General features: G+C 46.4%; 2 protein-coding genes across 4 annotated transcripts; both read left to right on the forward strand.

Moving 5' to 3' along the window:
- Positions 1-42: 42 nt before the first annotated feature.
- On the forward strand, positions 43-19,984 carry ELMO2 (engulfment and cell motility 2). 2 transcript variants are annotated; one of them, XM_069034517.1, is made up of 22 exons: positions 43-325; positions 4,457-4,582; positions 4,717-4,757; positions 5,273-5,345; positions 5,662-5,712; positions 6,677-6,858; positions 7,832-7,931; positions 8,127-8,278; positions 10,975-11,053; positions 11,659-11,694; positions 14,539-14,589; positions 14,912-15,034; positions 15,665-15,799; positions 16,229-16,333; positions 16,413-16,521; positions 17,146-17,282; positions 17,607-17,770; positions 17,853-17,965; positions 18,273-18,380; positions 18,690-18,776; positions 19,100-19,173; positions 19,697-19,984. In XM_069034517.1, exons 2-22 carry the CDS (start codon positions 4,505-4,507, stop codon positions 19,895-19,897), a joined length of 2,199 nt encoding a protein of 732 aa, XP_068890618.1. In that variant the 5' UTR covers positions 43-325; positions 4,457-4,504; the 3' UTR covers positions 19,898-19,984. The 2 variants fall into 2 exon arrangements, with proteins under 2 accessions (XP_068890618.1, XP_068890619.1); XM_069034518.1 differs by lacking the exon at positions 11,659-11,694.
- Positions 19,985-20,131: 147 nt separating this feature from the next.
- On the forward strand, positions 20,132-25,784 carry SLC35C2 (solute carrier family 35 member C2). Of its 2 annotated transcripts, none has more exons than XM_069034519.1 (9): positions 20,132-20,440; positions 20,517-20,667; positions 22,349-22,412; positions 22,634-22,706; positions 22,863-23,031; positions 23,323-23,406; positions 23,735-23,910; positions 24,611-24,740; positions 24,885-25,784. In XM_069034519.1, the coding sequence occupies exons 1-9, from the start codon at positions 20,324-20,326 to the stop codon at positions 25,004-25,006; spliced, it is 1,086 nt and encodes a 361-aa protein (XP_068890620.1). In that variant the 5' UTR covers positions 20,132-20,323; the 3' UTR covers positions 25,007-25,784. The 2 variants fall into 2 exon arrangements, with proteins under 2 accessions (XP_068890620.1, XP_068890621.1); XM_069034520.1 differs by having other exon boundaries at positions 23,735-23,799.
- Positions 25,785-27,997: the final 2,213 nt, after the last annotated feature.

The following is a 27,997-nucleotide window of genomic DNA, read 5'->3' on the forward strand; positions in this document are numbered from 1 at the left end:
CCGCCCGTTCCGGCGCGCCGCGGACGCGCTTCCCGGGGCGGGCCGGGGCGGCTGGGGCTGGGGGCGGGGGCTGCGCAGAGCTCTGTGCCCCGTGCCCCACGCTCGCTGTTGGGGCGGAGGGAGCCGAGCGCGGCCGCGGTGCCGCTGCAGAGCCCCGCGCCAGCCCGAGCGGCGGAGCGGCTGCCCTGCATGAGCCCCTGCACACCCGGCCCCTGGCGCTCGCAGCCGCTCCCGGAGGCGGGGCACCGTGGGCACGGGGAACTGACGTGAGCCCCGCCGCGGCGGCCCCGGAGGCGAGGAGGGGCGCAGGGACGAGGGACGCTCGGTTAGCGGCATTAACTCGGCTGCCGAGGGGGGTGCGCTGGGGTGGCGGGGCCGGCGGGTCGGGTCTCCATGGTCCCCGCGGTCTCCATGGCAGCGGCGGGCGCATGACGCGCCCAGGGGCGGTGCCAGCGCCGGCAGCGCCTCGGCAGGGCCGCGGGAACGCGGAGCGGCCGCGGTGGGGCCGGGTGAGCGCGGGCGGTGGGCGAGGGCGTGGACAGGGATAGGGGAAAGGAGAGGGATTGGGGGCCGCAGCCGTCGGTGGAGCGCCTCGGGTCTGCTGCCTTCCCGGGCCCGCTGCGGCGCCGCGCCCACCGCCCTCCTTGCCGGCGGCCCCGGCTCCGGCCTGGCTCGTCCTCCCGCCCCCGGCCCCGCTCCGCCGCCGCAGCTCCGGTTGTGCCGCGCTCCCGACGCACCGCCCCTGCTGCCCCCGGGGCCGCGCCCAGGCCGAGCAGCCCCCGAGAAGGGCGAGGCCGCTGCTCCCTCGAGAGCCGAGGCACAGCACGGGCAGTGCTTAGCAAAAAAATTATTGTTTAATGCCTTGAACTGCTTTTTGGGCCAAGCTTCAGGGGTTGCCGCCTGGCTGTCGGCTTTCAAGTCACTAGACTGAGTAAAAATAATAAAGCAGTTCTCTTTTTGCCTGTTGCTATCAGTTTCTGTCTTTGCCAAGCGATGGTCTCTGCTGTACTGTGTCGAAATGTGCATGACCAGGGTCCATAGACGTGGTGCTTTACAGCCGAAGTGCAGCCATGGAAGGCCTTTGGAGGAATGTAGGATTCCAGAGGCAGGGAATCTGAGCCATTTGGTTCTCTGGTTTATCTAGAGAGGGACGTTTCTCATCACTTGTTCAGTGAGGTAACATTGAAAATTGCATAGCCCTCGGGTTGGGCTCTGTTGTCTCCTACCCTTTCATGCTGCTTGGCCAAGGGATGTGTCTTCTCTGCCCACCTGTCCCGTTAGTCCCTCTGCCAACGTCACTTCCAACTTTAGCTTGGCCAGTTGGTACCATCTGGGGACTTGCTGAGGACTGCCGAGGGTGTTTTGTTGCATCTACAGGTTTCAGAAGCTGCAGCTATTTGCTTGTTGACTGGGGGATTCTACCAGGCAGCTTTTCTTTTTCAGGGAATGTTCTTTCATCCTCCTCATTTTCATTCTGTGTGCAGCACACTTTGTTCTCTATCTGTGATGAAAAGAAGATTGAGTTTGTGAATAGGGAAATTCTGCTTAAAATACTCTAGTTGTTTTAGCTTGGAGCTTCCCAGAAGTCTTTTGAATAGTGTGGTTTTAGTGGCTTTGCTGATTTTTCCTTGCCCTGCAGCTACCCCTGCACCACTGCTTTGTATGACAGATCTCACTCTGGAGAAGCAGACTGAATTAATTTTTGATGGATTTTAGCTTTGCTTCTGTCTCCCTTTACAAAACTGTGAGAAACTGTTTACATGCTGTTGAGAAGAATGTGCTGTGAGAGCATGCACATAAGTGACTGACTGATAATCACAGTTATGCAACATCATGGTCTGTGCTTCTTCACAAGAGCTTCTGAAGTAATTTTATCAGCTCTATGACTGTTGCACTGCAAAATATCCATTATAGAACCAAACATCTTGACACCCCTCTTGTCTGCAGACATGCAGTGAAATCTTTTCAAAGCGTGCTTTTGGCAGACAACTTCATGTTAAGAGGCTGACCTGAAGTACCCTTTGTATTTGTAGTCCAGTCTTCCTTGTCCTCTTCTGGAAAGCTGCTTCTGCTGGACCATTGATCTGTGTTGGTCCTTCAAACTGCCCAAGACTGTTCTAAAAAGTTTCCTGCCTTTTTAAATTTTTAATTCCTACTTCTCTGGGTTCTCCTTTAGCCCAGTCACTTTGGTGTTCAAATCTCTGCCTTGATAGAGATCTCTGTGGTGTCTGCTCTGTGGTGCTGCTGTGCAAAAAAAAAAAAAAAAATCAGTCTTGAAGCTCTGTTTCTTTCATTGTGTATTTGCTGTGCCTTGAATATTGATTGGAATAGGGAACATGGTTGCCAGTCATGAAGTCATGAGTGGGTGCTCATTTATGGAAGAAATTTGGGGCAGAAATAAGTCTTAAATATCATGGTGAGTTACTTTGAGTTTGTATGCAGCTGAGACCTTTTTTTTTTTTTTCGGAGCTATCAAAGGGCAATACAACTTTGTTGGTCCCTGGTTTTGGTGGTGAGGATATCAGGGGAGCTGCAGGTAGAGTGCATGACCTTTAGGTGCTGTGTGCCTCTGCAGTACTTTTTTGGGGATGAAACTCCTGTTTCATGAACCTCCTGTTTCATTTATATGGTTCTTAGGGATGTGGTTTTGTGGTGGACTTGGCAGTGTTATATTTGTAGTTGGACTTCATGATATAAAGGGTATTTTCCAACCTAACTGTTCTATGATTTCTGCAGGATCTCCCCTCATATCAGTGCTTTTGTTTTAATGGGCACTTCCCCTCTCTGAACGAGGCCTGCTCTTTGTGTGAGAAAAGACAAGTTAGAGATTTGTAAATGCTTCTACCTCTAGTAATCTGGATGTCTTTGTTCTGGCATATAAGGTGCTGTATTTCCTTGTACTTTTCAGTAGCAACTTGCCACTTGCAATACAAATAAAAGACTATGACTGTACTGCAAGAGGCTGAAGGGAGAAGTGGTAATTAGATGCTAATTAGTCATGCAAAATTACTCATGGTAAATTAGTTTTAAAAGTTGCAAATTCAGTTCTTAATACTCAGGGAGTGATCTTTGAGCCTTGTCTCTTCACTGTGTATTTGCTGTGCCTTGAACACTGAATGGATTTAGATATTTTGTGGTTGAGAATTGGCTCACTCGTGGGAGAGGTAATTACCTGTTCAGTTATTACAGGCTGGTTACTGGGGACGTTGTGTGTGTGCTTTTGCACAGGACTAACATTCTCAGGATTTCAGGTTTAGGCCATCATAGCCTTTAATTGCTGGAGAACAGTGAGTGGAAATCACACACCATTTGGGAACTGCCTGTCTGTTTCTAGATTTAATACATAGAAATCTGTATATCCTGCAGGTCTGGGGGTGTTATACAAATTGGGCTCTTTGGGGAGTACTGGTTGTATATTGGTAGTTACCCTCATTTGTGCCCCAAGTCTGCTGCTTTTCCAAGGCCAGCTAATGTGTGCTGCTTATCTGAAAGGTTGGAGATGTTGTTTTGAACCTAACTTGACTGGCACTTTTCTGCATGAGATGTGTTTAGTCTTAAAGCCATTTTATGAGTTTTAAGAAAATGTAAACCATTTTTGTGATTGGTGCTCAAACAAAAAGAGAAGGCCAGGAGTACTGATGTGTAGCCATCTCTGTGAGTTGGGGTAGACTTTCCAGAATATCATGAAATCCTATATCTGGCTGGCCAGATACTTCCCAAGGGGTGGAGTGGTAGAGTGGACCAAATCTGGCTGTCATAGGAGTGCAGGAAGTCATGCAGTCCAATTTTCTGGGCACAAACGACTGACTACTGACTGGGGCCAAACCCTGAACACAAGCTTATGCTCTGAAAGGCAGATAAAGGAGTGAAAAGTAGACTTCTAGAGGAAATGCTGGGTTACCTTATTTTCTGTGATGGATGCTCATGTTTTGGATTTATGATGTTACAGGAAGGGTATAGGATAAAGCTAGCTGCTGCTGCTGCTTTGCCTAAAAGCCTGTTCAGGTATCCTGAGTGGATCAAGTTATCTGAGATATTTGGATGGGGCATCCAGTAAACACCAGCCCATGGGAGGGAGGCAACCTGGGCAGTCTGTTCCTGCTCTCACTCACAGACAGCAGCTGAGCCTAGGGAGCTGCTGCTTTAGTAGCTGCAAATGGAGCTGCTAGTACAGACAGTGGGTGGCAGATGGGGCTTTGCTGATCAGTGATCCTCCTCCTTGTGAGTGCCCCAGCAAGTTCTCAGAAGTATTTCTTGGGTGATGAGGTTGGGCATACAATTTCACAACATGCTGTTTCTGTGAGGCCTTGATCTCTGGTAATACTGGATGTTTTGTCCCTGTCAGGCCCAGGAAACCGTAAGGCTCATCTTAGGTGTTTTGAAGCTCGGTGTTAGATCCAATGTAGCAAGTGAAATAGCTTTCAGAGAAGATGCTCACTGTCCTTTCTCTTAACAGGTGTGGAGGTGTATGCTGCTGTAAAGGCACCTGGAGGAGTCTGGAGCAATGCCACCACCTTCAGACATTGTGAAAGTGGCTGTTGAGTGGCCAGGTGCCAATGCCCAGCTGCTGGAAATAGATCAGGTGAGACATGGTAACCAGGTGGGGGAGGAAAGGCACCCCAGCGTTGATACTGGAATGTGGGAAGCATAGAAATGGGCAGTATTCCTTTCTGGTTGAGAGGAACACGACTACTGAGGACTCTCTTTCTGTTCTAGAAAAGGCCTCTTGCATCCATCATCAAGGAGGTCTGTGATGGGTGAGTAGTTCTCTGGGAACCCTTGTGGAGAAAGTCTGTCCTGCTGACACATCTTGCTGGGTTACTGTGGAAGTCTGCTGCTTGTTAATGTGCTGCTAGCACAGTCTGTGCTGCCTGCTGCCAGTTTTGGCCATGGATGGGCTGGGGTTTAAATTGGGAAGAAAAGGATCTCCTTTGAAAAAAGGAGATCCTTGAAAATGGGGGCCTTCCTTTTTATTCCAGTTCTAAGTGTATGCATTTTCATGCCCTAGGGTCAGTGGCTCTGAGGATTGGCCCATCCTGCAGTTCTTGAAGTGTAGGCCTGTTCAGATGTTCCATGGAGTTTAGAGTAGGCTGAAGTCCCACATTCTCCTCAAGAGAGGTTTTCTCTCCTCTTTGGGAGACCTAATTTCCCTTGCTAAAGCTTTGCTTGAAAGTTCTTTTGCACCTTCCTGGGATCAAGCTCCATTTCCTAATTGAGAGCTGGAAGAAAGAGGAGGAAGAAGCTTAATGTATCCTTCTTCTTCCTCTGCCAGGTGGTCGTTGCCAAACCCTGAGTATTACACGCTGCGTTATGCTGATGGTCCTCAGCTGTACATCACAGAGCAGGTCAGTGTGAGAGGCAGCAGTTTGTTGATGTCCTAGGTGAGAGTGCAGAATGGCTTGGACTAGAGTCATAGAACAATGCTGGCACTAATCCTTGAGGAGCAGCATCTCTGCTCTCAGAGAGACTCAGACTCAAATGGTGCCATTCAGCTGAGGAGCTTTGCACTGCTCCCCTTGCATGCCTGTAGGTGTGGTACCCTCAGTAGGGTTGTGTGGCATAGGAGCCTCTTTACTTGTGCATACAGATGGGTGCCGTAGATCCGGTTGGGTTCTTTCCCCCCCCCACTTTTTCACAGTTTAAGTTTGTGTTTTCTTTCAGACTCGCTGTGACATCAAGAATGGAACTATCCTACAGCTGGCAGTCTCCCCGGTAAACGCTTCCTCACCTCCCTCTTTCTCAGTAACTCTCCATGGATGACAGGCTGTTTCTTGCCTCTTGGCTTTTCTTTCTCCTTCTCCCCAAATTGCAGGGGGGTTGCCTTTGTTGTGGGCCATTCCACACAGTGAGGCACGCACTCCTTGTTTTCCATCCTGGCTGTGGTGTGTGTCTTTCCTTTGGATACTCTGCCCTTTTATAGGACTTTCTGTAAATAAATCCAGTCTACAGTTTTAATGCACCTCCCAGAGTAGGATGTTGTGAAACACCTGACAAATGCATTCTCAGTATGAGTGCACTTGGCATGGTCAGTCAGAAAGCAGCAGTTCCAGTGACTGAATGCAAAAAATTAATATAACGACAAATTTGATCAAGAGGAGGTTGTTCCTGTTGAATTCTTTCTCTTGTGACCTCAAAGGTCATCTTTTGCAGTTTTCTTTTTATTTAAACTCTTAAGCTTTTTTTTGTGCAAGTGTCATGGCATAGAGCTGAGGGTGAGTAGAACTGGGAGAAGGTACTTGGACAAGAGGGAATTAAGAGGATATTATTGATCTGTGTCTGAGAAATCTTACAGAATGTCTTGTGGATACACAAAATATGCTCGTGCTTCTCTTTGAATCTATGAGACTTTTTATTAATACTGTATTTCTTTAATGGTGTTGCTCCACATTTCTATACCCACCTCCACTCACCTCAGCGAGGAGAAAAACAGGCATTTGCTCTAACATGTAAAATAGCATTTTACCTCCTGCTTGGCTGTAACTGTTGCTGAGAGAAGCCTTTTTTTAGTCTGTCTTAGACTTGCTGACTGCAGCTACTGAATGTGACTTTGCTGGTATCTCTATCCTGGCTCTGCTCTCCCTGCCCACCCATGGGCTTCTGACAGAATGCTGATGCTGGCAGGACTCAGACTGCAGGTGACTGGTGTGTAACTGGCACCATCCCTCTTTCCTGGCAGTCTAGGGCAGCTCGCCAGCTGATGGAGAGGATCCAGTCGCACAGCATGGAAGCCCGGCTGGATGCCATGAAGGAACTGGCGAAACTTTCAGCAGACGTCACCTTTGCCACAGAGTTCATCAACATGGAAGGGATTACAGTGCTGACACGGCTTGTGGAGAGTGGGACCAAGCTTCTATCCCAGTAAGTTTCCTTTATTCCAGGACTCTGGAAGAAGGCCTCGAATAAGGGGCTCATTTTGCTTGCTGAAGTGGCGTTAAGCAGCCAGCCTTATAGCAAATGTTGATCTGTGGAGACAAGGTCTTTCTAGTCATTTGCTAAACCTCATAAGGCAGCAGAGGAGACAGTCACAATCTGATCTGGAAGTTTCCTCAAGCACGTTCACAGTGAACTATGATGCAAATAATTCACTTATATTTCCTGCTGTAGTTGTTATGTTTCATTGAAAGTGCTTTTAAAGTCTTGATAACTTATTGTCATAACATTTATAGCTTTTCTTGCATATTAGCAACTAAGGTGTTTTTGGCATTTTTTGCAATCTTTCCTTCAGTCTCTTTTATCGTTCTGTCTTGTGGTTATGTATTAAATTTTCCATAATTCATGCTGTGCTTTCATTTTATTTCAAGTCAGGTCCCAATATTTAGAGAAGGACAATTAACTTTCCTTAGTTTTTCTTCTGATATGAAAACATGTTTGTTCCTTTGACTAGCCAAGTACTGATCCAGGTGGTTGTGAGTCTCTGGTGGCAGGACTAGGCACTTACTGCTGCTAATTTTAATTTGTGCTTGTAACCACGAAAAAATAACTTTTTTCGTCTGTCTTAGACTTGCTGACTGCAGCTACTGAATGTGACTTTGCTGGTATCTCTACCCTAGCTCTGCTCTCCTTTCCATAAATAAATATAAATACTTGAATAAAATAAATTTTATATTTAATAAATATATTAAATATATAATAAATAAAATAAATAAAATCCCTTTCCACAAAGCAGTAAAATTATCTGCATGAATGTATACACTTTATTGCTCCCCCAGGTGCCAAACTGTTTTATTAGGAGAACGTGGTGACATTTTTCTCTTACCCAGCTTATCTAGCTTGAGCAGGCTTTTTTTTCTTGCCAGCAGATCTCTTGTAACTGAATTCTTCAATTTCTCAGTTACAGTGAGATGTTGGCTTTCACCCTGACTGCCTTCTTGGAGCTCATGGACCACGGTATTGTCTCCTGGGACATGGTCTCAATAACCTTCATCAAACAGGTGAGTTTGGGTGGAGGGGGTGAGTGGATATTATTTCTTTTCATGCTTTAATGCTTCTTTCAGGACGAGCAAAAGACTCTGGGAAGCCAAGTACTCTCTGAGAGCACAGTGCACTCCCCTTTCTGAGCCCTGTCTCACTCACCACAGGGCATCCTGGATGGGCATCAGCTGACCTGCTGGTTCCTGTGTTTTTAGATTGCAGGGTATGTGAGTCAGCCCATGGTGGATGTGTCCATCCTGCAGCGGTCCCTGGCCATCCTGGAGAGCATGGTGCTCAACAGCCAGACTCTGTACCAGAAGATTGCAGAGGAGATCACTGTGGGGCAGCTCATTTCTCACCTGCAAGTGTGAGTGTTCACCCAGCAATGGTGTGATTTACACCCATTTTTTGACTACTTGTTTATTTTAAAATACATCACTTTACATTTGAAACACTTAAAAATGATATTTTTTAAGCATTACCAATATGACAACTTACTTGACCTTTAAGATTTCTAATGGATTTTTTTTAAAAAGTGAGATCCTATAAAAATATGTTCTGTGTTCTGGAAGCACTTGGGCACATGAGTCTTGAACAAAGACATTTAGCTTAAAATAACTGCCCAAGTGTGTTCAGTGCTAGGACCAAACCTGCATTTCACTAAACTTCCCAAAGGTTTTGCATCCAGCTGTCTCTCACTTTTACCCCTCTTTAAATTGTCTCCACTAGAAGCTAAGAGCTCTTCATCTTCTGGGTTTTGTCCTGCATACTGAGGCAGAAAACAATTGCTTTTCTTGCTTGAAGGGAATAAAAATTCGCTTCATCTCCTTCCTCTCTTTCCAAACAAACTGGCAAATTAATATCTGTCTCTTAGGGCTGTTTGTCTGGGTCAGTTCTACTCTTCCATATAAAAAAACAGTATGTAGTTGTTAGAGTTTGAGTAGGTTGGGTTTTCAAGCCTTTTAATTCTGAACATGTGGAAAAGCACTATTTGTACTTTTCACTCCTTAATCAGTGAACAGTAGGTTAACAAAATTATAGTGCAAACAAAGTATTGCATCAATGTCACTGTGTGCTTGGAATGTTTATACATTTGAATTTGGTTAACAGAAAAGCTGAACAAGTTCTCCTGAACAGTCCAGCAGCTTTGTTCTGAAAAGAGTATATGTTCTTTCAGCTTTATTATTTTGGATTTAGTCAAACACAGATTTGGTCCCAACATTGAACACACTTGTGCAGTTTTTCTAAGCAAATTATCTTTGTTCAAGACACAAACTTGTGTGCTTAAGTGCTTCCAGAACACATTTGGTCACTTAAGAAAGCATCTATGCAGGGAATATTTTGAAAAGGGAAGTGGAGGGTGAGTCAGGATTTGCTGGTGGTTTTCTTGGCAAGACCATCAGGAGGGAACAGTTCATAACAGAGGATATGTTCTGGAAGAACATGACCATGGAAACAAGTCCAAAGGAGATGAGTTAGAAGAGGACAAACTAACCTAAAAATTGTTCTACTTTGTCAAAAAGCAAGCAGTGTGGTGAAAAGAGCAACAACCCTGAAAAGGAGAGCAAAAGTGAATGACAGACTTCAGAGACCTGTGCAGCTCAGAGGCCCAAGGAAAACCTAGGATGATGCATGGAGATTTGCATGTTTGAAGTACAGCAGATTGACCAAAATGAAAAAGATTGGAAGGGAGCAATAGAAGAAAGAATATGAGAGAGAGAGACATATCCAGAGATATGTCCAAGTGAGGAAAATAGGTATTTAAGCTAAAAGAAGTATTGGGTTTAGATCTTTTATGAAAAGTTTATTTCTACATGTATAGTTAAACAAAAAAATATTTTTAAAAGAGGTATATTCATGCACAAAAATTCGTTTAGGTGATATACTGGGCTTCTGTTCATCAGAAGAGGTTGATGCAAGAGTGGACTGGGTCTGTCTGAGATGTTCACTTCCCCAGAACAGCCCTCACACTGCTGTACTGTGCCCTGAGAGCTGAAAATGTGTTGATAAAACCCCCAGTGTTTTGGCTGCTGCTGAGCAGTGCTCCAGCATCAGAACTGTCTCTCCAATGTTTCCTCCCCTCATCCAGTACCCTGGAGGGTGGGCAAGATCTTGGGAGGGGGCATAGCCAGGGCAGCTGACCCAAACTGACCTTATGACATCTGCTCAGCAATAAAAGCTAAGAGAAAGGAGGGATGAGGGGCATTTGTTACTGTGACATTTGTCTTCCAAAGCAACTGCTGTCTGTACTGAAGCCCTGCTTCCCAGGAAGTGGCTGGACATCACCTGCTAATGGGAAGTAGAGAACAAATCTTTTGTTTTCCTTTGCTTTCATGCACAGCCTTTGCTTATGCTTTATTAAGCTGCCTTTTTTGAGTTTTTCCCATCCTGTTTTCTCCCCTGCCTTGTCCTGCTGAAGAGGGGAGGGATAGAGTGGCTTGGCAGGCGCCTGGTGTCCAGCCAAGGTGTACTACCAGAAAGAGTTAGAGTATTGCAAGAAACAAACCTGGATTTGATAGAATATCAGGATGAGGGCAGGATAATATCATTGGCATTTAGAAGCCTAGTTTTGTGCTGTTTTGAACATGGCAGTTGAAACCACATGCTGTGTGTGACCTAGGATGGGGCTAAGCACCCTTTACCTGAAGAAATTCTTCAGTGAAGCATTCTTTCCCCTTAGGTCCATTTGCTTTTGGTGGCTTCCATTGGCATAGGGGAGAAAAATTACTTGCTCCATACAAGTTTCAGGCTGTATCCATGTGGCAGACTGTACTATAACCAGGTTTTACAGAGATAGTTTCAGCATTGGAAACAAACTGGCAGTACTGGGCTGCAGTCTGCTCTGTCTCCCGGATAATGGAGCTGTCAGTCACGAACTTCTCTCAGGTTTTTGCAAGCCTTTTGAAGAGTTGGGCATCATGAGCATAGCTTACAGGAGTCCTGCTTGTCTGTTGAAAATGCAAGACAGCTGTAATCAGTGTTCTCATGGTGCAGGTAAAGCACCAAGCTGTAATACTCTGTACTGCCTGTTGCCTTACAAAGCCTCCCTTTTTTGTTCTGCAGCTCAAACCAAGAGATTCAGACATATGCCATTGCCTTGATCAATGCCCTCTTCCTGAAGGCACCTGAGGACAAGAGACAGGTTTGTTCTTGCCTTTTGACTTTAAACCTGAATAATGGTTGCTGCCTGGCTGTTTATGCCTCAGAAATCATATTGTCTGGGCAAGGTAGACCTCAGACCTTGCCAAGAACTTGAGTGGCTGTTTCAGTATGGCAACAGAGGAGAAAAAGTACCATCCCATTAATGATGTGTCCTGGAGCACACATCTATATTTAGGAGATGCTCAGAAAGGATTCTGAAAGGCCTTCAGAGACAGAAAGTAATCTTCCAGACAGCATGGGAAGTTTTTTTAAGTTAATTATGTATGGGAGAGGTAGGCTGGGTAGACTCCTTGGGGCTGTATGTACTTAAAAAAAAAACCACCCCACCTCCTTCTCCCCCAAAAAGGGACCTTTCTTAAGTCATAGGGGGATATTCCTGCTGGCAAATGTGAGAAATGAAACACTGTCCTGCTCTGAGGAAACTCCCAAGATCTCAGCTACCTGTAAGATGTGCATATGTGTGTATTGTGTAGCTTTGCTGTGTTAAGTCTTTCTTCTCTAGTGCCCTGTTTGTGCCTTATTCCTGGACTCCAAGCTAAATCCTGTCTGCTTCTCTTTGTGCCTTTTTTTGCTTTCTGCCAGCAGGACAAGCTGCTTAACCCACTAGACCTGCCCATCACTGTAAGTAACTCAAGCCTGGGGGCTGGTCATGTAGGGGAACTGTAGGCATGTTAGCTGTTCTCTAGCTATGCCTCCTTGTATCCCAGGGATGATGCCCACAGGCCTCAGAGAGTGGATGAACCTAGGGAGAAGGGTGGGAGGACTCCTGGGGATGCACTCAGACTGTGGAGGGGAGAAGAATCAGTAGCAGGAGAAACCCGGAATGACTTATTGTGCACATGAGGTCATACAGATGGTCATAAAAGGAAACTGATACTGCAAGACTGACCAGGTGAACCAATTGTACAACTGGAACCAGTCCTTTAGCAATCTGAATCTCCTTAAACTTATTGCAGCATGAGTTTATACCCCAAATCTCACTTGTGTTAATGACAGTTTCATATCCAGCTGCATCCTTCTAAAGATAGAGCTGTTTGTCTGTGAAGAGCAGTCACGAAACTTGATGCTGACTTGGGAATAGAGCATAAATTCTGCCTAATTTGACTTCTCCCTTATGAGAATTGTAGTGTAAGAATATTTTTTTCCCTGTGCTAACTCCAGGGAAGTCATCACTCTTGTTAATAGGTTGATTTGGAACTTTCTGTATTGAGATACTGGTACGTTTTTTGGTTTTCTGCATGGCACAGAGAATGTTCCACTTTTTTTGAGGATGCAGCGCCCTCAGAGTGGAAACTGCCATCTCAGTAAATGTTACATAATTTCTAAACTTAATGGATATGCTTAATACATGAAAATAAGAAAAATTATACTCCTCTGTTGGTAATTCAGCAAAGATAGTAGACTTCATAGCAAACAAAATTCCAAGGGATCTTTCATTTTTTTTCCCCTCCCTTGAACACAATCCAAACGACCACAGAGGGTCATGAAGTTGATAAGGGACTTGGAGTATCTTCTGTACTAATGGAGCCTGAGAGATTTGGGATTGCTTAGCCTCAAGAAGAGAAGGCTCAGGGAGGTCTTATGTGTTTAAATATCCGATGGAAGGGAATAAAAAAGAGGGAGCCTGACTTCTCTCAGTTGTGCCTACTGACAGGACAGGAGGCAGTGGGCAAGCTTAAAACCCAGGAAATTCCACATGAACACGTGCACACCCACACAACATAAATATGAGAGTGGTCAAACACTGGAACATGTTACCCAGAGAGATTATGGAGTTTCATCCATGGAGATATTAAAAACCTGGCTGGACAGTCCTGGGCAACCAGATCTGTCTGGTGTTGCTTGAATCAGCGGAGTTGGACTAGATGATCTCAAGACATTTCTTTCAGCATAAATCATTCTGTGTTCTGTGACCATCAAGCAGCACAGTGGGCCTTAGAGATCCCTTAGCAGTGGTTAGACTGTGTGTGTACTCATGCTTCTTTCTATGCTGTTTAGAATTGTTTAATTGTCTTTGTCCTTCCCACTTCTTATCTGCTTCAGTCACCTGTTAACTCCATCCCATGTACAAACCAATTCCTTCAGAGAAAGGATTCTTTGTGTCGCACGCATGAGCAAATCCTAACAACAGAGCCTTGTCCTATTCTCAGTGCTACATCTCACAAATAGTAGTAGAAAATAATGACTCAGAGGGCAGTGTGTTCTCTCTGAAAGCACCTCCTGCTTCGTCTAGATGCTCCTTAGATACCTTCCACTCAAGCACTGACTCACTTTGGTTGTAACATGAGTGCTGCTGAACTCACAGCCATTATGGCTTGGCTGTCAGTCACTGTCTTGGTTTAGGAGGTTTCTGTCTGGATCAAAACTCATAACAGGGACTTGGAACAAGGTTAATGCACACATTTTACCAGACTTCTTACTCTGTCAAGAGTGATGTTGATATGAGCAGTTGAAAAGCCTTGGATTGCTCATAATGTACAGCTGATTGAGTGCAATTGTCTGAGACTCCACATCTGCTCCCAATTCTCAATCTGCACTGCACAGGAATGTGAAGAGATCTCAGACTGTCAGTTCTTTTGGACTTCTTCCAGATGATACAATGCCCAACAGATTTTTCTTATCCAAAAGAGTTTGCTTGTAGCAGCAAACTCATGGTAACATTCAACTTGACATTAGCACTTGTGCCATTCTCCTAGCAGGGGTAGTGAGGTCACTGTTACATTGGCCAGTGCATCTTCACAGTTTCCAAGGAAAGCACAGGTTCGGTTTTTGCAGGTGCATGTATAATTGCTGCTGGAACTGAAGGCATCTTGCATCTGCTGTGACTGTTTGTCATCATGACTTGATGTTTGGGAAACCCTCTTCACTTAGAGAAGGAAGCCATGCAGTCAAGAGGGAAACTGGAAGCTTTCCTCTAAGCATGAAAATTACTAGCCTGTATTTTTGTAAACTGAAATGCTTCTGCAAATTGTCCTTAAGCTGACTTCTGAACATCTCTTTAGAGATGGACAAAGGAAATAAATTTCAGAGGGAGAGTTTTTGAGAGGGAGGAGACCTGAAACCTGCATCCCATAGTCCTTGTTATCTTGGGTGTTTTGCCTTGGTGTAGGAAGCCGTGAAATGCTAATTGGAGGAAGATCTTGTAGATGGCAGATTTTTCCTGCACAACCCACTGTATATCTCCTAATAGTGAAGTACCATTTGATGTCCAACATTAAGCTAAATTTGCTTCTGTGCTTTGATTTTATGCTAGTGCCTTTCTCCACACTAGTGATGTTCTGTAGGGGAGCCATCTATGAGTTGTGGTAATTTGCCATGGTAAATTGACAGTCTGTAGAAAAGCACTTTGTTGTGTGCCAGTGCTGTCTCCAATTCATAGGCTTCCTTCATTTTCTCCTTTCTACACGGTATGGGCTTTCTGTTTATATTTCACTCATGTTATTTCATCTTTAAATTCCACAACAGGAAATGGCTAATGCATTTGCCCAGAAGCACCTGAGGTCTATAATCCTAAATGTAAGTATGTCTGGAATGACGGAGTGCTTCCTGATGTCCTCTCAATGAAGGTTTCACTGATGCATAGTGTAAATTCTGCTGCCCTCAGGGCACTTTCAGAAAAGGGACTCTTTCAAAGGCAAAACTTGTTCAAAAGGGAGTTATCAGGATGCTGCTTTCTGCTCTTACAGAGCATTATAATTATGCTTCTGGTGGAGTATGGAGGTTAAACAACTCAATCTTCATATAGAGAGATGTACATGCAGTCTGGCATATGCCTAGGGCTAATACCTCAGCTTTTATTTGCATTCTCTTAATTTCTACCCTCTCCTTTATTTTGCAGCATGTGATCAGAGGAAACCGCCCCATTAAAACAGAAATGGCACATCAGCTCTACGTCCTACAGGTCCTGACCTTTAATCTCCTGGAAGAGAGAATGATGACCAAGATGGATCCCAATGATCAGGTCACTATTAGAGCTGAATAAGATCTGATAGAATGGAATAGACAAGGGGCCTTATTCCTGAGCTCCCTAGCACTCTTTGCAGTAGTAGATGGTACATAAAGGTTCAAACTCACCCCTCACATTGTAAGCCTTGAGATTAGGGTATGATCATGACCATCCCACTGCATGCTGTGGGACTCAGAGATGTAAGTGGGCACTGAAAGTCATATATTCCTTTCTTGACCAGTGTGATGCCAGCTATCAAACCAGTTACTTTACCTCTATGGAAGGCACATCATTTTATCCATTTCCTTGCAGTATAGGAGGAAAACTGGGTATTTTTAAAGTGTCTAGTACTCAGCTGTATTGCAGACTTTAATGAGAAATGCCATAGCATTATCTGAATGCCTAGAAATTGCCTGTAACTAAACTCACAGTTGAAGAAAAATGCATAGAAATATTTTGCATTACCCACTGTACTGAAACTTGCCATTTTGAAATTGATTGCCTCTTTGTGCATAGTATTTATGACCTTTGGCATCTCTCTCTGTTCATTGTGTGAGCTCTGAAGAGAGATGCAGGACTGTGTTATGTGAAAATACTGCTGTAGTGATTGATCACGTTACCATTTCCCTGCCTTCTGTCCTTCAGGCACAGAGAGACATCATATTTGAGTTGAGAAGAATTGCATTTGATGCAGAGTCTGACAGCAACACGGTCCCTGGTGGTGGAACAGAGAAACGCAAAGCCATGTACACCAAGGACTACAAGATGCTGGGATTCACTGTATGTATCTAAAGAGTGACTGTAAACCTTGGGAAGGCACTCTAAGCAACCTCCATCAGAGTTGTGGGGAAATAAGGAACAGAAATAGCTGTTTCCTTTACCATACTTCAGCATCTGAGTTTAGAGATTGTTACACTCACACTCCTGGGGAAGATCATTATGAACTTGCTGATGGGTTAAATGCCAGGGTTCATTAGGCATTCTCTGGAGGTATTTCCTTACTATAGTAAGGAAATGCACCTATGCTATGAAGAACTTGGAATCAACCTCTCCTCTAGAAAGTTTGGATAGCACTGTCAGCAGGTGTCTCTTGGATAGAAGTGAGGGAGTGCTTGATAGACAGGTGGTTTAAAATTCATTCAGAAAAGGTTCTCACATAATTTCTTTGAGCTAATTTGTTGGGATTCTTTCTACACACTCTTTTCACAGAATCACATCAATCCAGCCATGGATTTTACACAGACTCCTCCTGGGATGCTGGCATTGGACAACATGCTTTACTTAGCCAAATTTCATCAGGACACCTATATCAGGGTATGTAAAGCTGCTGCTTTTTAGAGATGCCAACACCTCAGCAGCTCTTCTTAGTGTGTGTGGCATCCTGTTCTTGTAGATTGTTCTGGAGAACAGCAGTCGAGAAGATAAACATGAGTGTCCCTTTGGGCGCAGTGCCATTGAGCTCACCAGGATGCTCTGTGAGATCCTACAAGTTGGGGAACTCCGTAAGTACCATTTATTACCCAGCTTTACAGGTTGCTGGGCTGATGCTTCTAGAAACCAATATTCATAAGCATTTGTACCTTGATCTCACTTCTGCCATGTAAGGACAGGGGGAGCTTGGAGTTGGCACTGTTGGTGTCCCAGTGATAATACCGCTATTGAAATAAAGTAAGAAATGTTGGTGTGTGTTCAGTGGTTCTCCTGAAAAACTGATACAAGCAGAAAGCTTCAACTTCCCAGAGCTTCAGGAGGGTGCTGCATAAAAAAAATAGTCTTGAAACCATCATGAACTTGGGAAAAGTTTATTTGTTCTGACAGTCTCAGAACAGTGTTCTGAGAAAATTAACCACTGTAAGAAATTCCCCCAGGGAAAGGTGAGAAATACTGTGTTTTGGGGGACCAGGATGAAAAGGGCATGAGTCACAGAGGTTTGCATGGTGAAGTGTGGGGATAGTTGCTGTCATCAATAAACTATCTATGGGATGACAAAGTATTGAACTGTCTTAATCTCTTGGACTAAGTACTGTTGCACACTATCAGGTGTCTGTCACTGTAGTGGGTTTTAGTTACTCCTAGTATCTTTTGTCCAGTATGCTTACATGGTTGTGGTTTGTTTCTTTCTGAAGCCAATGAAGGCCGGAACGACTATCACCCCATGTTTTTCACCCACGACCGTGCATTTGAGGAGCTGTTTGCCATCTGTATCCAGCTGTTGAACAAGACCTGGAAAGAAATGAGGGCAACAGCAGAAGATTTTAATAAGGTCAGGGTGGAGAAGAGATATTTTTGTAAAATCTTTTGTAGATCAGCACATGTTCACTCAGCCTGTACATTTGGTTAAAGAGCAAGACGCACAAGATGTGACAGGGGATTGATATGGGCTGTAAAGGAGGATGACTCAACTTTTATTTGGTATGACCTGAGGTCATTCTTGGTTCTTCTGGATCTTCAAAGTCATTAGTACACGGATACTCCTGGCCCATTATCCCATGTCAGTTCTTTGCTGCCACTGAGCTGTGCCCCGATTCTCTGCTGCCGTTAAGCAGCAGTAACGTGACTTCATTTTCTTCCTGTACCACCTCTTTAGGTTATGCAGGTCGTTAGGGAACAGATCACACGGGCTCTCCCCTCTAAACCAAACTCCTTGGACCAGTTCAAGAGCAAACTGCGCAGCCTGAGCTATTCTGAGATTCTGCGGCTACGCCAGTCGGAGAGAATGAGCCAAGATGACTTCCAGTCTCCACCTATTGTGTATGTGCCTAACAAAAACAATTGCCTTCTATCCTTGCCATTATCTCCATTTTCTGCTTACTCTTTAATATTTGACTGCCAGGGAGCTGAGAGAGAAAATCCAGCCTGAGATCTTGGAGCTGATAAAGCAACAGCGCCTGAACAGGCTTTGTGAGGGAAGTAGCTTTAGAAAAATTGGAAATCGCAGAAGACAAGGTGAGGTGACAGTGTCCACTGTATTTTTTCATGTGAAGAACTGTAGCAAATAAGATCTAATTAATTAATCTGTCAGCATGAATGTTGCCAGAAAGAAAAGCTGGTTACTTGGGCTGTCCATATCAGCCAGTATTTTGGGATGGCACAGGTGCGTATTTCTAAGAATACAGCCAACCCCTCACAAATAAGAAGCTGTGCTGAGGAACTGGGCGAGCAGGTGGATTGGGTGGAGAGGCTGTAATGTAGTGGCTGTGAGACCTTATGTGAATGATCTTGCTCAGCTTACTGTACTTGGTGTGTGTTCCAGAAAGATTCTGGTATTGTCGCCTGGCTCTGAATCACAAGGTGCTACATTATGGAGATCTGGAAGATAATGCCCAGGGGGAAGTGACCTTTGAATCTCTACAAGAAAAAAGTAAGTCCTGATTACAGGTTGTGCACTCTTCTGTGCTCTGCTGTCTAGAGGCTGAGTATAATCCTAGATAAAGATGAAAGAGCTATGGCCGAAGCCCTGGCTGAGGGGATACCACCTTCTGGTCATTGCCCAAATTCTTCCATTCTTGGAATTGCTTGGTATTTCTTTTTTAACAGCCAGCTGCAGGGATGTGTTACTGATAATGTGTTTTGGAAAACTGCACTAAGGAGCTAGTTGCAAAGACAAGACAAATTCTGTCTTTTCCTGGTTAGGATTGCTTGTTTGGGAGTTTTACTTTTTCACTGTTAGTTCCAGTTGCAGACATCAAAGCCATTGTCACGGGGAAGGATTGTCCACACATGAAGGAGAAAAGTGCACTGAAACAGAATAAGGCAAGTGCTCCCTTTTTGCTGTCATTAGTATCTAATGCTGTAGTGTTTAAGACTGAAAGCAAGCAACAGGAGTGAATGATCTCCGCTGCAGGTGTGTTGTGTACAAACCCCATCTCCTATCTGGGCCCTTTCCTAGTATTGCTTTGTGACTGCAAGGAGCTTGTGAGCATGGTGTGATTGTGCTGTAGTCTCTTCAGAATTGCTCAGAATACCAATATGGGAAAGTGTGCTGAGCTGCAGCAAGGCAGCTCTCTCAGGGAGGCAGGCAGAAGGTGCTGCCATGTTTTGTCGAGTTGGTGAATGAAAGATTCTTTTCCATTTAGGAAGTGTTAGAATTGGCCTTCTCCATATTATATGATCCCGATGAGACCTTGAACTTCATTGCACCTAATAAATATGAGGTAAGGAACATAGTGGTTAAGCAGTAGAATATATAGCAATTAACTTCAGAGATTAAGGATTGGTTGCTTCTCATTAGAGACTCAAGCAGGATGTCTCTCACCAGGTTCATTCTTAGCATATGTTGGTGATGTTTAGTATGAACCATCATTTTTTTTTCCCTCAGTTATCTTTTTCATTTAAAAAGAAAAAAAAATCCCACACTAATTTCCCCTAGTCTGGCTGCTACATTTTTTCTTCCTATGATGCCTGGAAAAGGTTTACTTTTTTCATTGGTTTTGCCACAGTGGAAACTCCTGTCCCTCTACTAGAGCCATGGGTTCACGCTTTCCTCTAGGCTTGTAACTTCTGTTGGAAATCTCTGTGGGAGCTGTTTTGGGGTTAGGGGTGGGATTTTTTCCTGACATATTAACTCCCTCCAGTGTTTCCTGTCATGAAGTTCTCTGATTTTTGCATGGATGGAAAAGATTCAACATAAGGTATCACTTATGCCTGGAGTCGTGAATTACCCCTTCTTTTCCACAGTACTGTATCTGGATTGATGGGCTTAATGCTCTCTTGGGGAAGGACATGTCCAGTGAGCTGACCAAGAGCGACCTGGACACGCTGCTGAGCATGGAAATGAAGCTGAGGCTCCTGGACTTGGAGAACATCCAGATCCCCGAAGCGCCGCCGCCGATCCCCAAGGAGCCGAGCAGCTACGACTTCGTGTACCACTACGGCTGAGCGCCCCGCGCTGCCGCCGGCGCCTGCACCGAGCCCGCTCGGGCCGTGCGGCCGGGGCCGCCGCCTGCTGCCGTGCCGCGGGCCCGGGGCGGGGGCCCCGGCGCCGCCCGCCTTTTGTATCGGTTCCAATAATAACCAGTAGCGCTCCTCGCCGCCGCCGCCTCCGCCTCTTTCCGCCCTGCGCGGAGCGTCACCGCTGCGCGCCCGCCCCGCTCAGGCACCGTCGCTCGTTCCCCCGCCCCGCCGGGCGACGTCACCGGCGGCCCCGCTTCCCCCGCCGCCACGGCCCGCTCAGCATCGCGGCCCCCCCGCCCTGCCCTGCTCTGCTCTGTCGTGCCCCGCCGCCGCGGCCCCCTCACCGGCATCTCCCCGTGCCCCCATCCTCGGTCCCTCCTGCTCCTCCCTCCCCGGCGCGGTGCCGGGCGCATGGCGGCGGGGGCGGGCGGCGCGGCCCTGGGGCGGGCGGCGCTGGCGGCGCCGCTGGTGCTGCTCTACTACGGCTTCTCCATCGGCATCACCTTCTACAACAAGTGGCTCATGAAGGTGCGGGGTGGCGGGGCGGTGCGGGGTGGCGGCGGCGGGAGGGCGGCGGCGGTGACAGCGGCTGTCGGTCCCGCAGAGCTTCCCGTTCCCGCTGCTGGTTACGCTGCTGCACCTGCTGCTCATCTTCGCTCTCGCGGCGCTCGCCCGCGCCCTGGCGCGCTGCCGCTCCGGGCGGCCGCGGGCAGCGCTGTCCTGGGCCGACTGCCTCCGCCGGGCCGCCCCCGCAGGTACGGCCGGGACCGGGAGGGGACGGGGCCGGGGCGGCGAAGCGGGAGCGGGCCATAAACTTGGGGCACAACAATATAAGAAAGACATTAAGGTGTTGGAGAGCATCCAGAGGAGAGCCACGAGGATGGTGATGAGAGTGGAGGGGAAGCCTTATGAGGAGCGGCTCAGGTCGCTTGGTGTGTTCAGTATGGAGAAGTGGAGACTGACGGGAGACCTCTTTGTGGTCTTCAACATCCTTATGAGGGGAAGCAGAGGGGCAAGCACTGATCTCTTCACTCTCGTGACCAGTGAGAGGACCCAAGTAAACATACGAAGCTGAATCAGAGGAGAGGTTTAGGTTGGATATTAGGAAAAGGTTTTCACCCAGAAGGTAGTTGAGCACTGGAACAGGCTCCCCAGGGCAGTGGTCACAGCACCAAAACTAACAGTTCAAGAAGTATTTGGACAACGTTCTCAGGCACAGTGTGGAATTCTTGGGGTGTCCTGTGCAGGGCCAGGAGTTGGGCTCAATGATCTTGGTGGGTCCATTCCAACACAGCATGTTCTATGATTCTGTGAGGTTGCTCAGGGGGTGCCCATGGCACTCTGGCAGCTTCCAGAGCCATTTGTCTGCCTGAGGTGCTCAGAGCCAATTCACTGGGACGGGGTGAGCCGTGGGGTGCAGCCATCGCTCTGGCCCCTGTGTTTCCCTACCAGGTGCAGGGCAGGTGTAGATGCAACTTAAAGATTCAGCCTGAGACCTACTACCTTCATTGCTCATTGCAAAGATGTGTGAGAATAGGGGGAGGCCACACAGAATGTGTCTTTCTGAAGGAGCCACTGGCACATGAGAACAAACAATGAGAACCTTCTTCAGTACCGTGATAAGTTGTCTCTGCAAGTAACATTTTCTCTCTAACACTGGTATCAAGCCATGCTTATGTTTATGTTAACTCAGCATCTTTCTCAGGTTGGAGCCTGGTAGAGAATTCCTCATTCATGGCACACAGAACTGTACCTGAGGCCAAGAAGTGAAGCTCCTACTTGGAGCATGGAACTGTAACTACTTCTGCAGTTCTTTGGCTGTGTGCTGTATTGGCTCCCACAGAACAGCATCTGGTCTATGATCTCTGGCAAGGTGTGCAATACCTTATATAACGTGCCCCATGGTTTCTTGAAAAATGCTTCCTCCACATCTGCGGTAATTTCACCTTTCAGCATAGCCTGCCCTTGGATCAGTAACACTGTTTCCTGTGGTAGGAAACTTATCTAGAAAGGAGAATAGACTGTACAGAAAGCTACATCAGGAGCAGGGCTGCGTGCAGATAATTGTTGCTTCTTCAGGTTTCTTGCAGTGGCCCTCAGACTTACCATGCTCTGATACACTCAAGAAAGATTTTATGCAAAACTGCAATCACTTTCAGTCACAGGGAGGGCAAGAGTTATTTCTGGCTTTTTTGTAATGCATGTTGAGTGAGAGCAATGCTGAGCCAAACTTGACTCACAGGGAACAGGACAGAAACATAAAGAGCTAAGAATATGAGTTATGTTGGTTCTGAAGAGTTAACTTGAGGAAAGCTTTTTTTTTCCCCTGGTTCTTCTCTGTTGTCTATGTTCGTGACCATGAAGAGGGTTTTGTGGTGGGCTTGTTTAATGTCATGGAAGACAGTTAACTTCAGGACTTCTTCATTGATTCTTTAGCTCTGTCAACTTCCTTGGATATTGGGCTGAGTAACTGGAGTTTCCTGTACGTCACTGTCTCCCTGTGAGTACAAACACCACGTTCCCTGAGAGCCTCTGGTGGGGTTTGGAGAGTGCTTTGCCAGGGTCTGTTTCTTGAATAGGTGTTTGATGGGTGGGGTCAGCATGCAGGGTCTGTGATAGTTTGCTCATAGCAATGTAGAAATGGGTGATCTGATTCCTAATAATGCTTTGATGCAAAGAGCTACACTGAAGGAGTCTGACAGTGTATTTTGGTCCATACAGCTACACGATGACCAAATCCTCTGCTATTCTCTTCATCCTGCTTTTTTCACTGCTCTTCAAGCTGGAGGAAATGGTAAGGGTCCCACACAATCCTTTAGGGAGGGAGGTCAGACCCAGGAAAATAGGCAGTGCATGTGCAAGAAACGTGTAAGTAGAGGAATGATGCAATTATGTGGGTGAATCTGAAAGGAAGGAGGTGCCTGTCTCTGTTGTATTTGCTCTCCTGCAGAGAGTGACGTTGCTGCTGGTGGTTCTGCTCATCGCTGGGGGACTCTTCATGTTCACCTACAAGTCCACACAGTTCAACGCACAGGGGTTTGTGCTGGTGCTCTGTGCCTCTTTCCTGGGGGGCATTCGCTGGACTCTCACGCAGATACTGATGCAGAAGGCTGAACTGGGTATGCAGGGTGTTAGGAGGGGGTGGTGGTGCTGCTAACAGGGAGGGGAATAAGGAGAGGTGATAGCCCTTGCTGCAGAAACAAAACATCTCATGTGAGGGAAGGTGTTTGAAACCTTGGGCACGGGATATCTGTTGATGGGTAATGAAGGTGGCTTGGTGTCTGCAGCAGCACAGGTGTGGGCATCACAAATAAGGTGTATGTCTAGGAATGGTGCTAATAAAGGCTCTGGGAGCTGTGTTATTCCCTGGCTTGTTGCTACCTGGTCTGTTACTGATTCTCCTCTTTCAGGGCTCCAGAATCCCATTGATATCATGTTTCACCTGCAGCCGCTCATGTTCCTGGGGCTCTTCCCACTCTTTGCGGTGTTTGAGGGTGCGTGAGTTAATTGGAGAAAGCAGGGATAGCTTTATGGAGTGGTTGGGAGATTGTGTAGCAGTTTGTTGTTTGAGATAATTCACTCAGATAAGTGAACAGCTATGAACTCTGCAAAGTAGTTAGAGACCTGGGTTTATCTTACGCTGGCAGGACTTTAAAGAGTGCATAGAAGTAGTTGCCTGCCACACTTGTGGAATAAGGGCTGTGAAGAACTGGCTCCACATCCTCCTGATACTGGAATGTGAGCAGCCTACCCCCTCAATCTTGTTGAGAGGAATCCTGGGAGGTGGGAATGGTATTCTGCTACTCATTGTCTTGTTCCTAGGCCTGCCTTTGTCCATATCAGAGAAGCTCTTCCGTTTCCATGAAGCAGGAATGCTGTTCTCTCTGGTAGGGAAGCTGTTCTTGGGTGGAATTCTTGCCTTTGGTCTAGGCTTTTCTGAGTTCCTCTTGGTTTCCAGAACATCTAGCCTCACCCTTTCCATTGCTGGCATTTTTAAGGTAAGGCATGGTTCCTGTGCTAATACTAGAAGGCAAGTACTGAGTCATCCCTATTGGGCTTTATGTGGTGGGAGCTTCCTTAGATCCTTAGGAATCATTGCTTGTTATTTTTGTTCTCCTTGCACAGGAGCTTGATGCTTTGCCTTGCAGTCTCTGCAGTGAAGTCTCTTGGTCCCTGACAGCAAAGGGCCAGAGACTAGTGGCTGTACTATAAAAAATACCATTAATGATCAGAGTTTGTTGGAATGTGGGATAGACTAAAACACATGGCCCTCATGAGTAGCAGATGGTGTGGAAGAAAGGAGGGCTAAGAAGGGCAAGCTCTTGCATCAGACCTGCATGTGACCAAACCACTGGTGTGAGCTATCTCTGTAAGCTAGTTTGGCACATCCTCCCCTCCTCAGAGGGGTCCAGCACACATACTTTTGAGCTGAACTGTGATATGTGAAATTGCTCTGATCCAGAAGTTGCAAGATTCCTCTGTAACTGAGCTATGCAGTCAGATGACTTAAAATCCCACATCCCAGTTTGACAGGTTGTTTGTTTCTAGAAACTGTTTTTAGAACTCTGTGCGCATGAAAGAATATGCTGATAGAAATTTAGCAGCCTGACATCTTGATCTAGGCTTCAGCTGTAAAATGTCTCATGCATATCTGCTCAGGTCTTGCCTTGCCACTTGTCATGTTTTTTGTTTCCACAGGAAATCTGCATTTTATTCCTCGCCACACATTTACTGGGAGACCGCCTCAGTCTCTTGAACTGGCTGGGCTTTGCTGTCTGCCTGTCGGGAATCTCCCTTCACGTTGTTCTCAAAGCCATGAATTCCAAAGGTGATTGTTTTAAATCACTTTCTCTTTCTTTGTGGGCTTTCTCATTGCTTCACTACGAGCTGTGTCTGGTTCCAGCTCTTTGACAGCGCCAGGTTTGGTGGGAACGCCAGCAAGTTTGTCACTAAACAGGCTGTCTGCATGCAGGTGACAAAGCACTGGAGCCACACAAAGAGGCCAGCTCTGACCCTGACCTGGAGCTGCTGCTGCACCACCCTGAACATGGTGAGGAAGAGGAAGAGGTTGTTGAAACCCCACAACAGCACTGACTGAACATGAAGCACAAAGCCACCTGCTCTGTTCTTACCAAACCTGCCTGACAGCTGTCCAGGAGGAAGGTCCAAAAGATTCTTTGACCACGCAGAGCAGAGCCAGGGCCTGGTGAGAGAATTCTGCTGTTTTGCTACAGTGTGGATCTGTAGATGCTGCACAAGAAACAGGCAATATCCCTTTCACAGGAACTTGGAAGACAAGCCCTGGTTCAGTGGATGTACAATGGCGTGATGAGACAGGGAAAAGCTGTAAAAAGTCTATTAGGGGATCTTGAAGGCTGTTTACTGAGAGTGTAGACCATGAGCTGTAGAATGAACATGGACATGTCTGGACTGCAGGCTGAGTGGTTCAGGGATGATTTTACTGCTGTTTAGGTTTTGACTTCAAAGGAGAAGGTAGATACACCTTCCCTCTTTTTTTTAATGTTTCTGCAAATTAGGAGCTCCCATTCTGGTGGGATCACATGACTGTACAAATCCATAGAGTTGTCCCAGTGAGAAAGAGCCTTTGTGCCTGGTGCCCTCCATGTTCTGTGTGCATAGTAAGGGCAGAATTAAATGCTGGTATTTGGGACCAACTGAACACGATGAACATTTCCAGATGATGTTGGTCAGAGGGAACACGGGGATGCAAGAGTACTTCTGGTGCTATAGGCCAAGAGGAGAATGAGCAGTGTCACAGGAGATCTAACGAGCAATAAGCTTATCGGAAAGTCTGTGGGGTTTTGAGGGGGGGGACTTTTTGCTTTTTAAATAAAGTGTTTTTCTGATTTGCTTTTGTCTGTACATTCTGTACCTATGCTTCATCAAGCATAGGTCATTTGTCTTCTCAACTCCATTCCTTTGAGTCCTGCACTGACCTTGCTACTGCATGCCCGTAAGGCCTGGCACACAAAACACTAGCCCAGCTGTCACTGATCTCTAGAATTAGGGAGATGTTCCTGCAGCCTCTCATATTTATGCCAGCCAAGAGAACTTACTGACTGGTCTGTCTTCATGCACTATATCCTAAGAAGACTTTTAGTATTGTGGCTTTTTGTAAGAATCTTATCTCTGCCCCATTTGATTGGATCAGGTAGTGCTGCAGTCCAGGAAGGGGGAATAGCAGGGTTAAAGATATCATTTTCGTTGCTGCTAAGCCTCAAGTGGTGTTGGGCAGGCGGCTGGTTTTTTGCATGGCAGAATTTCCACATCTTTCAAAGTTTGGTTCAGTGCTAGCTTTTGTAGTTTTTGGAGTGGAAAAAACTTGACAGAGTTTCCCAAAGGGATAATAGTACAATCTTTATCCTGACAGGAGCTGGCTATTAAAGTGAACTTCTCATATTCTGTTTGAGAGCTTGAACCATTTTGACTAAACAGTCCGTCTGTTGATCTTGCTTCATCGTTTTCAGATATGAAGTCTTTCTTGATGACTTTAATCAAGAGCACGTCCTGTAAAAAACTGGTTCTGAAGAAAACTTTTGTTATTAGTGTTCATCTTTGATCACGTTCTGGTAACTGGCTTCAGACCAGACAGCAGGTGGTGCAGCTTCCTCATGTAAAGCTACTGAACCAGCACGTCCACACCAGGCTGGCAGACCAAGGGATTTTGTGTGTCAAGTAGAATGCCTGGAGCTGAGAATGACTTGGTCTGTGCCTAGCTGGATTTTCCAATAGCTGGGACTTGTGATCCTTCTGGCAGGATTCACTGTGTTTACCCTGCCAATAGCTGTGAGCTCCAAGCCCCAAATACTCTGTACTTGATGTGGGGCAGTGGTGCTTTCTGCACGTGATCTGTGTTCAACAGTATCACAGCTGCTCTTTCATTTCACTTTCCACTCTCCTACAACTGAACCTCAGGCATCCTGCTGCTGTGTGACTCCCAGACTGAGATTTCAGGTCCCTGTAAATCCAAGGTAAAGGCAACTTCATTCTCAGGCCAGAATTTACACCAGATACGGTGCTTGAAGATGAAATCTGATTGTGCTTGTGACCTGTAGAGCCATGTAGTCTGTTGCTTCCAGCTTTGTTTCCTTTTTAAGACAGAGGTGATGCCCTAGAACTCCAGCTCTGTCTTGGAGCTCTTGGAACAGGGCCGAGTTGTGGGAAAGCTTGGGAGGGGAGGGGTGGGACTATGCTGATGTGCAGGGCAGTGCAGCAGAGTGTTAAAGCAGCAGCACAGCTCATCTGTAGAACACTGTCCATCTTGCTTGAATGGGCACTAATATTTAATGAAAGGAGAAAGAACCTTTGCCCACCCTCTTTCATATAAGGAAAAACTCATACTGTGCATTGAAAATGCTGGAAATGGAAAAAGGTGTAAAGATGGAGGACTTGGAAGAGGGAGACAGGAGTGGTGCAGCACTGGCACAAAAATGAGAATGTACAGTCTTGGTAGTGTTGAAGTACAAACTGTAGGCATGAAGAAGTAAGGCTGGAGTCTACTGGGGAGGGGGAGGATGGAAGTATGGACAGGATGGTAGTGAAGGCCTCTTGGTGCTGCTGAAGCTGTTTGAGACTTGGATTGATGCAGTGGGCTCGGGATGGGAAACCCTGGGAACACCCAGCAGTGTGTGCAGGCACAAGGCCTTACCTCCTGCCTTTAAGAGGTCTCTTGGTGCCACAGTGTGGTTCCTGTGGCTAGCTGAGAGGAGTGGTGCAGCTCACTGCTTGTGCAGACCATTTTCTGACAAGCCCCAAGCCAGGGGCTGCTTTAGGGGACAGGGAAAGTAGCTTTCAGTACAGACAAACGTTTGTGGCACAGTTTGGTTCTGCCCCCTTCCTCAAAGGAAGTGTGTGAGGGCTGAATGTCCTGGAAGGGCTCTGGAGCAGTGCAGTGCCAGGGACATGTGCTGCAGTAGCACAGGCAGACGAGCTCTTTTGCTGGGGAGGGCTCAGGGGTGTGTCCGTGCTGCTCTGTCCTCGCCAGACCCACCTCGACACAGCCACCCTGGCAAGGGAGGGCTGTCCCTGAATATTGATGGTGTTTGAACTAATTAAGCAGCGGAA

Source organism: Aphelocoma coerulescens, chromosome 20, assembly GCF_041296385.1.
Source record: "Aphelocoma coerulescens isolate FSJ_1873_10779 chromosome 20, UR_Acoe_1.0, whole genome shotgun sequence".
Lineage (NCBI taxonomy): Eukaryota > Metazoa > Chordata > Aves > Passeriformes > Corvidae > Aphelocoma > Aphelocoma coerulescens.

Bases quoted from the DNA above. Each gene is read 5' to 3' on its own strand.
- ELMO2 (XM_069034517.1), top strand. From the start codon at position 4,505: ATGCCACCACCTTCAGACATTGTGAAAGTGGCTGTTGAGTGGCCAGGT. The intron at 16,334-16,412 runs GTATGTAAAGCT...CTGTTCTTGTAG, and splicing joins ATCAGGACACCTATATCAGG to ATTGTTCTGGAGAACAGCAG. The intron at 17,771-17,852 runs GTATGTGCCTAA...TTTGACTGCCAG, and splicing joins TTCCAGTCTCCACCTATTGT to GGAGCTGAGAGAGAAAATCC.
- SLC35C2 (XM_069034519.1), top strand. From the start codon at position 20,324: ATGGCGGCGGGGGCGGGCGGCGCGGCCCTGGGGCGGGCGGCGCTGGCG. The intron at 22,707-22,862 runs GTAAGGGTCCCA...GCTCTCCTGCAG, and splicing joins TCTTCAAGCTGGAGGAAATG to AGAGTGACGTTGCTGCTGGT. The intron at 23,407-23,734 runs GTGCGTGAGTTA...TCTTGTTCCTAG, and splicing joins ACTCTTTGCGGTGTTTGAGG to GCCTGCCTTTGTCCATATCA.